Source organism: Dysidea avara, chromosome 2 (genome assembly GCF_963678975.1).
Source record: "Dysidea avara chromosome 2, odDysAvar1.4, whole genome shotgun sequence".
Taxonomy (NCBI): Eukaryota; Metazoa; Porifera; class Demospongiae; order Dictyoceratida; family Dysideidae; genus Dysidea; species Dysidea avara.
This window is the reverse complement of record NC_089273.1, coordinates 6,545,106-6,554,691: the sequence shown is the minus strand read 5'-3', so window position 1 is coordinate 6,554,691 and position 9,586 is coordinate 6,545,106. Positions and strand designations below refer to the sequence as shown.

General features: G+C 35.1%; 1 protein-coding gene across 1 annotated transcript; it reads right to left on the bottom strand.

Moving 5' to 3' along the window:
- Positions 1 to 1,182: 1,182 nt before the first annotated feature.
- LOC136242819 (adhesion G-protein coupled receptor D1-like) lies at positions 1,183 to 9,263 on the bottom strand. The gene is made up of 9 exons (XM_066034310.1): positions 9,113 to 9,263; positions 8,970 to 9,054; positions 7,153 to 7,219; positions 6,997 to 7,100; positions 5,966 to 6,095; positions 5,570 to 5,611; positions 5,073 to 5,144; positions 2,280 to 2,349; positions 1,183 to 1,428 (listed from the first exon to the last, which is right to left on the bottom strand). The coding sequence occupies exons 1-9, from the start codon at positions 9,189 to 9,191 to the stop codon at positions 1,361 to 1,363; spliced, it is 717 nt and encodes a 238-aa protein (XP_065890382.1). The 5' UTR covers positions 9,192 to 9,263; the 3' UTR covers positions 1,183 to 1,360.
- Positions 9,264 to 9,586: the final 323 nt, after the last annotated feature.

Genomic DNA, 9,586 nt, shown 5'->3' with positions numbered 1-9,586 from the left:
GATTACATTGGGTAAAAATGCGTGCTACATAAATAATTTTACACATGTTTTATTTGCTTCATAATGGAAGACTCCAATTGAAATATCTAATATACTACTGATATGTTGTCTATAATTTATATATACTAGCAGTAGTGACCAGGCAACCTGCATGACTTTGTGTCAACCACTAGAGAATTACAAAATAATTTATGATGGTGTTCATTATCTTTGTGCGGATTCTAACTATAGGCAATGTAAAATAATACTTATGAATTTTAACACCCATTCATACTATATATCCAGGGTTGTATTAGCCAGTGTATAATTATTATCTTAGTCGCGTCATTAAACTGAAGTTTGTAGCATATATAGCAAAACAGGAAAAACTAAAAAAAGCATATGATTATTCATCTTAACTAAATCTTCCACCTAGCTGTTGAGAACTTAGGATGTATTTGTATGGAAATAATTTGAAAAATAAAATATATTTATGATACTGGATGGCTTGTTTGTAACCTACAAGTGACTTACCCTGAACTCTCTATAAGGTAATTAACTTGTTATGTATACAGCTGAACTCTGTATTAGGTGACTTGTAACATATCCACAGAGTGCAACAGCACAATGCCACAACCATTGGTGATGAAGACATGTAGGGACCCACCGATTATGCTCATTATTTTACCTATTATGCTCAAATTACGCTCAATATTTATACCTCAGTTCCCATGTTTTTGTAGTAAATTTGCATTTTATGGGAAAACAGTTGCTGAAGCACAGACTCTAAATTTTAGCTTGTCAAAATGCATGTCACAGAAAAGATCGATATACTCTAATAGAACAGTCAGCTGTCTGATTATTCTCTGACTGTTCTATTAGATATTTTTCTGTGATATGTATTTTGATAAGCAAGAATTTATGGTAATGCACAAGTGTTCTGCCTATTATGCTAGCATTATGCTCAATGCTTTCAGGCACCTATTATGCTCAATATTATGCCAGCATAATCGGCGGGTCCCTAAAGATATGGCATACAAAGTTGTAACAGAAAAGATACATTGGTAACAGCATAATACAGTACAGTAGCTACTGTTAAATATAACAAACTATTCCTATGACTTATTCTAAATAATATTTTTCTAACTTTGACAATACTTAAGATATTTTAGCAATAGCCATTCAACATAATAGCAACTGATTCAATGCTGTCTAGTTTAAACCAAACATACGTATACATGACATAATCAATTTGTTTTGTATAATAATATAGCTAACCACTAATAATACATCAGGTATTACAACTCCATGATCATATAGAATGCATTAACTATAACTAGTATAGAGTAATGTATACTGTATAATACAACATCTAAATGTTTCAAGGAGACTTGTCATCTAACTCTTCTTTAGTCAGTTGATTTACTGAGAAGGGGTTCAGTGCAATTCCTATGTGTAACAACAATAATACAGCGTGAGACATGACTAAATATAGCAGGGCCACTCTAGTAATGGTAGTACTACAAAAATGATTGTCTTTCTGTTTAATAATTTTTCCAGTAAATTATTTATTTACTATTTGCTTTACAGCATACATACAAGATATGTACAGTATAATCACTAGTAGTCCTTAAAATCTAGTGTATGCTGAAGGTCCACTGGAATCCAGTGCCAGTGGCCAGGAGTACGTAGTTAAATAGATCAGTTGTATTATGTAGTTACTTATATTATATAAAACTCATTTAGAGCAAGGGTTACATATGATCAAAGTTGGGAGGTTTGGGGGACTTCTTACAGTTACTACAGGGAAAGATAAAACAAAAAGTGCATGTGTTGTCAGGATCAAAACTCTGTTCAAAATGATTCCAAAGAAAATTTGTAAGTTTGTACTTGATAGTAGGTAGATTAAGATTGTAATTTATTATCAGTAAAACATTCCATATACAAGAGTCTGCCGAAATAAAAGTTGCTGCAGGAAACATTGGTATTTCTTCTGTGTTGCAGTTTATAACTAGATTCTAATCATTTGTTTCCCGAAATGAATTTAACACATAGTCCTTAGAAGGTAATGGAATGTTGACATCCCTAAACTTTGAACATCACCCTCACAATTCCTTTTCAGTGACTTGGAATACAACTACTGAAACTTGCATCAGTTGCAAAAATAAACATCAATTGTTCATTGCAAGAGTTCATTACTTGTATTATGAACTCTTGTTCATTGGTATACCATGCAGTTTGACAACCTTGTTGTGTAGAAGTACAGCAAGCAATTGATGATATATATATATATCTCTTACCATGCTGTAAAGTTGATGGTGGTGATGTAGAAGATGACAATGCTTGTTTGTTATCAAACATAATAACATCCTGTTGAATAAATTCAATACACATGTACACAGCAATAATTTTCATATAAAATGCTGCTTATAATAAACACATATGTATGGCTATTAATGAAGACTTTGTACAGCACACACTGGATGCAAAGCTAAAATATTCTCTGAAGGATGACCTTATGGTATTTCAACCATTAACAATAATTTCATTGCTTATGTACTGTTACAAGTCTTATATCAACTTTGAAGCATTATTGCACTGTTCTCTTAATAAGCTTAACATGTACTATAACAATTTTATCCCATTAACACTCTAAGCATTTATCGATACTCACAGTAGCGAATCGTGAGGCTAGGAAAATAACAGGTTCACACCTCACAATAATAAGTACATGTATGAGCCACTCTGGATACAGCGAGTTATTTAATTGGTACAGCCATTCTGCAATCCTCACCATCCATGATTCATGTGTATTATGACATTTACCCTTTTATACCTCTGAGCTCAGAGGCGGATCCAGGAGCTGGTAAGTGGAGGGGCACAAACAGGCTAAGTTGTAACTACTGTAGGTGGATGGAGAGAGCCAGGGTCTCTGGTTAGATGCTGAAGAGCAAAACATAACCTCTTAGTAGTGTCTTTGGCCTTTGCAGATGGTTATGGTTTCTTAAAAGGGCTCTGAATGTCTTAAATAATAATAGCAGTAGCAGCAGCAGAACGATAATTATTTTTAGAGGTATTTAGTATGCAGGAAGGTGCTGGGTGACAATTTCACAGCTAGTAACAGCTAGCTTGACTTTGGTTCACTTTAAATTAGCAATAAATGCTAGTAAAACATCTTGCTTTCATAAGTTTTATAAACTGATCTTGGCCTAACAAAGGTTAGTATTTTAATCAGAAGTAGTTAGTAGAGTGGCTCCTCCACAAGGTGGGGGGGAGGGGGATTTGGCCCAAATTCTCCATCTTAGATCTGCCATTGGAGCTTATGGACGTACAACAAACTTTTGAGTTGATATCAGAAACAAACATAGTTGTATCCATACTAAGTCACTCACACACACCCTATACATAGGTACTCTCTCTTTTAAATGAACGTGATGACAATGGATAAAAAACAGCAGCTGAAACTAGTATTAATAGAATGTGTATTATTTTCACTGATCCACTCCAATTTAAACCTAAAATAGTTCTCAAATCTATTTTACCAACAAAACACCATTGCTGAATTCAAGTAACTCAACAATGTGACTCTAATTTATTTGGTCAAGTGCACATGAAGGCCAGCTTTGTTTGCATAAATTGATTCTTAGTTTTGTAGATATTCATCATGAAAGAGATGGGAAATTATGTGGTATCAAACTTTGATAATTGGAAAGGCTGTACGACTTGAACTTAGATTCATGGTGTTATATGGTTAACATTAAAATTGAAAAGTGTGTAAACATTTAATCTGAGTATATAACTATTACTGTGTTATACTGGTCTATGAGAGTATCTTAACCTCTTATGATTTTTATGACTAATCTACAATTTTGTTGTCCAATGTCATCACATGCATGATGTTATCAAAACTGGACTAGAACATAATTTCAGGATAAGAATAGAAGTCATTGCATTTGTCATTGGATACCAGCATTATTGTGTAAATAACACTTTACTACGAAAACTGATTATTGTTTCATGCAGTGATGATAAGACAAAGTTACCACCTAAGTTACAGAAACTATTATTTGTAAATTCACAGTGATACTGTACCTTAGTGATTAGTAGGCCTGACTCAAAATTTTGCCTAACATGCTCTTCAGTGTTCTCATTATGCTTCCATTATGATCATGTCAACGACATTTCTTTCAGTTATCTTGGAACATTTTGATCAGTGAATGCTCTGTTAGAGTATTTCACTACAAAGTGACTGTTTAATGTCTGCATCAATCTATGGAGCTATGTACATTGTGTTTGAGTGCTCTATTGCAGTTAGCACTATAGGTGTACCGATAATCGGATCGGCTAAAATATTGGCCATCGATATGGTAATTTTTACCAATATCGGTATCGGGTGCAGGACAGCAGGAGGACCGATATCGCTACCGATTTTTATACAGTAGCAATAGTCTGTACATAAACGGATTATTTCTACATTATCCATGTGGCTCTTTAGTGCCAGTGGCCTATTGTTCACTCTGAAACAAGGGCTACACTACGAGAAACCATATAAATACACGTGATTCTAGTATTTGTTACTGGAAAGCTTATCGCAGTCTTTACAAATGAAGCAGTTATAGAGTACCTTGTAATAAAAAGAAGGGTCACAGATAACCAAGGAAATTTGCTGTACCAGCTTCTCACAAGCCATTAGAATGCGGAGTAATGCAGAAATATCCATTTAAAGCTTCATGGGAGTATACATAAAAATGTTTGTGGGTGCCTAATTGTCTAGATTGCACAATAGAAACCCAAGCTGGATATCACCACAGGCAGAGTACAGCAATAAATACATGCACATGTTATAGGGTAGGTAAATGTACACTTTTAACTATAATGCAAATATCGGATCAGCTATCGGTTATCAGCTTCTTTTGGTGGCATCAATATCGGATATCGGGACATGCCAAAAACCCTTATCAGTACACCTCTAGTTAGCACTTTCCATTGGCTGCTCATATGCTAGCATTATGTTGCCATACCAATCAAGCCTGTTTTGCTTTTTGTTATGCTGGCATACTTGCCTAGTAATTAGTGTTACAACAGTTGCCTACCTTAGGTCTTGCAAAAGTGCTACTTGTCAATGCTGTCACTCGCTCCCAGCCTTTCTTGTAACATGTGGCAATCTATAATTACATGTAAATTAGGCCACTCCAAATAAATTCTCTGTTTCCCATCTACTATCTGCATCTGGTTACTGTCACCTTCATTTTTACGTATTCTTCATTCTTGCATACTATAAAAGCTCAGTAAAAGCCATCTTGCAATAGTGTCAGTTCACATGTCAGCCATGTTATCAAGTCGGCACAAATTCATGTTTGTGTTGTTTTTGCAACTTATAAATGAAGGTCTAAGCTTAAGCATGTTTTTATGCAGCTTTTGGTGGCTGCATGTGCCAGGCAAGTAATAGCTTGAAAAGCTGCCAATTGTATAATGGAATAATGGAAATGGACAACCCGGGCACATGAAAATATGTCTGAGTCTAGGATGGGAAACAGAGAGTTTATTTTGAGTGACCTTACAAGGTTGAAAAACCATATGCATTTCATACCTCTTGATTCCTCAGTACACGGAAGTAGAATATCGCTGCACCCTAAACCAACACAATAATTATTAGCATCATCACAAGCTTCAGTACTATAATCATATTGTATAGACAAAATTAATGTAACATAGATGAAAAAGTATGGGGAAATTCAGAGGAAATGTTTCATAGCTACATATGTATTTTTCATAGCCTACAATATTCATTTGCATTTGGTTGCATTGTTATGAAGAACAGTTTGGTAGCTGTAGTGTAATCTGCAAATTTTAAAGCATTTGTGATATCAAAAAGTATTAAGTGTGTAAAGTGTGCAATAATATTATGTTGTATTATGCTTTGTTTCAAATCTCAAATTTCATTGTATTTTGTCTGTGCAACACAGACAAATACACTGCACTATACCTGTAAGGAATTCAATATAGTAAATATCCAGGCCAGTGGTTCAGAATCACTATCAAACAGGAACAGTAATCCCAATATCCAAGTACCTCCAAGTAAGGGTAGGAGGGCCAGAATACTGATCAGAACAGTTCTGTATGAGGTTAGAAAATTTGTAAACAAAGAAGTTGTAGTTTCTGTATGCATTGTTAGACTTTGCAGTTTTAAAAATGTTTGTAAGTATTGTATTGGCCTAATGCTAATTATAACTGCTGATATCATGAAAAAAATCCATTTTTGTTAATGTGCATTGTGTTCTGTGGTAGAATACTGATTTGGGAAACACGAAGTCTTGTATTATTAATGTTTGTAGTATAGTTCCTACATTATGCATGTCTAAGTTCTACACAAATTGCACATTAGAAATTTCAAGATATTAATGGTTTTAAAGAATTCTAATCAGCATATTATTAACTTTCCAAGGATAGCAAGCACAAGTATGAAATTTACACAAGTCAGAGATGCATCAATCTATTACCTTTCAGACCACTTCCAGTAGTTGTAGCGGCTTGTAGAGCTTCCTGCCAAATACGTAAGATAGAAAATCTGAATAGTTTGATGAGCAAAGTAGCATCACAAGTGGTGGAGGATGGCGGTGGTGGTGGGGTGGCAAGAGATAGACTTAAAAATGGAGACAGACCACAACCAAAGTTCAGACACAAGATTACAGGGCTGTGTTGGCTTCTTAGAGGCTGATGTACAGCAACATCAACAGAAAAAAAAGGTTTGGCCAACAATATTAGGCCATCCACCACTAAACCGCTGATTCTTTCCAAGCCAGACCCTTCATAAGGCCAAAAACTGCCATTCGAGCTCTCCACACCAGTCAGAAAGGCGTCTATAAAACCAGCCTCTAGTAGTTTATATAGTACCGAGGGTCAGAACTAGTAGTATGATAATGTAGTTATCACTGGTAGTGTTAGTTTGAGTTTGCCTGAAGTGCAATTTGGTTATAAAATCTGGTCACATATGTACGTGTGTATTATTCCCCATACCGAGCTATATCAAATTTACGCTTTTCATTGACTGTCAAGTTTTGGTGGTATTTCCTTGTTTTGTAGATGTTATATACTGAGACAGTCAAAAAGAAATAGTTGACCTGTATACAGATACACTTTAATATATCAACACATTTCATTACATCAGCTCACTATTATAATGGCAATCATTGGAGCAGTAAAGGCCCATATTGCTCCATCATCATCTGATATCCAACATCTAAGATCGATGAAATGTATCGTACAGTACTACATTATAGGTGCCATGAAGGGTTGAACTTTTTTGTCCAAAATATCAACAAAATTGAAACTACATTATAGCTTCACATTTTCTTCCTGCCAAGTTGGTAGAATTGGTTAGACAAAATGAAGTCCAAAAATGCCTTCATAGCAACTCTAAAGTCTTCTAACAAGTTTAATGAAATTTTATAATTGACTAACTGATCTTTTTTTAGGCAGTAAAAATTGGGGGGGGGGGCTCCACTTTTCTTGCAAGAAAGGATTGAGTTACTGTAATAGAAGGTGTAACCTGTCCAATAGAACAGTCACTATTACTGTACATATATTACTTTCAAAAACTGCAATTGGCTACCTAATTCATTAGTAAATTGCAATAACTGGTTGAAATCATAAAGAATACTCTCTCAGAGCTTCTAAAATAAGAAAATTTTCCTAGGCCTAAGCCCCCAGTTCCCATAAATAACATTCGTATCTGTTGTATACTTCAAACTTGATTTTGTAAAATTGATTTGTCAAAGTTAACCTGCTCACTCTGTTGCTTGCTCCACTTCCCCTGACCTGTATAACTGATGTCTTCAGCCAAGAGCAATAAGTAACACTACAGGCTTGCAATTGATTGTTTATAGCTTTTTGCCAGCTGCAGCAGCAACAATGCATGCATCATGGAATACCTTAGTGTCACATTTCTGTTGTAGGTGTTTTTGAGGTAAAATGCATGGTGGCTTCACTGCTGGCTAACACAAGAATTATCTAATTTCCTTAGTCAATGGTTTGATTGTAGAGACACTGTACAACAGGTAATACTTAACTGAAAATGAAGCAAACTGGCCACAGTAATTGATAATAGGGGTGCAAGTTTAGGCACGATTTCTGCAGTGACTGGAGTGATTACAGAGGCACATTCTGTTTTATTATTAAGGTGCCTGGCCGATGTTTTTTTCCCTATTGATCCAGTATGTGTTGGTTCACCAGTTTTAAATGTGACCGGATTTGCAAAAAGGGGTCTTCCACACACATCCAATTCTATGAACTTGGAATACCATAACTTTGTATTCAAGAAGGACACAAACCTGAACTTTTCTCCATCCAATAACCTATGTTGGTACTCACTACTCTCCAAAGCTCAAGTCAACAACATTTTCCAATCTGAAGTTATGAATTATCAAAGTTCGTAAATTGGATGTGTGTGGAATACCCCTTTTCACAAATCCGGTCACAAATCATGTTATTAAAAAGTAAACAAACAAACATTAGGAAAATTTGAAAATTCAGTAGGGATCATACAAGAAGCAATGAGGTTATCTACACCTATCAACAATACAAGTGGACATTAATCTCTACTTCAGTTATTCTACACTACTGACATGCTGTATATGGTTGAAAAATTTACTATCTGGTGCAGATGACCTCACTTGGTTTATTGTATAATCCTTACTCAAGAGTAGACTTTTAAATCTTGTGCTATTTGCATACACAGACACTTCAGTATCATTACTTTCTGCACAAAACACAACAACTCTCAGCAGATAGTCAACTCTCAGCAGATAGTATTATGTGAATGGTCACAATAATGATGATAATTATTGCAACAATGCAATGCTCATCTGATTCTAATCAAAATTTGAACAGAATTTTGCTTTTGACCCCCTTTTTAACACAATAAATTTCAGAAGTTAGATAATATTTCTTGCACTCTATGAGAACTGTATGATGCATCTAGACAAACTTACGCCCATCTTTCATTATCATCATCATATAATCCATAATGATCATGTGATACTCCAGCAGATACTACCACTATTGGTATGGGAAGACCTGTAGATAACAAATGAGTAGTGACTACTAGTACATTACAAGTGTAGTACAATCTTACCCCAACCAACTATTAGATAGAATAACAGTTTTTGTAAGAATCCCTTGTAGAATGGTGCCACAAACATTGCAAAGACCATTATTCCTTCACACAGTGACCAAGAAAATACAGCCAGGAATAAGTAATGTAATAGAGATGTGACAAATATACAGGCAGGCTAGAAGAATAAAGAAAAAACCACACTTGATATACAACAGTAATACTTACTATAGTACTAAAATAGAACACTACGTATGCAAGAACCTATTTTAAAATTGTCACCCTTGAGGAAAATTAGGGTCTTGGTAAGAAGCCAGTTATATTAGCTATAAACATGTCAGTGAGGGATTCAAAGTTGTCCTTTTTGGAGAGGTGGCAGTACAGAGACATGCTATCATAATTGTGACTGGGCCTGCTAAAACAGGGAATGTGGGCACAAACTACACCCTGTCACACTAAAGGTCATATCGCAGTACTGGAACAGCATATTTGCAT

Coding starts and splice junctions, on each gene's coding strand:
- LOC136242819 (XM_066034310.1), bottom strand. CDS start 9,191: ATGGTCTTTGCAATGTTTGTGGCACCATTCTACAAGGGATTCTTACAA. Junction 7,101..7,152: donor CAATGATTGCCATTATAATA/GTGAGCTGATGT, acceptor ATCTGTATACAG/GTCAACTATTTCTTTTTGAC. Junction 5,612..5,965: donor CTATATTGAATTCCTTACAG/GTATAGTGCAGT, acceptor GTGTTGGTTTAG/GGTGCAGCGATATTCTACTT.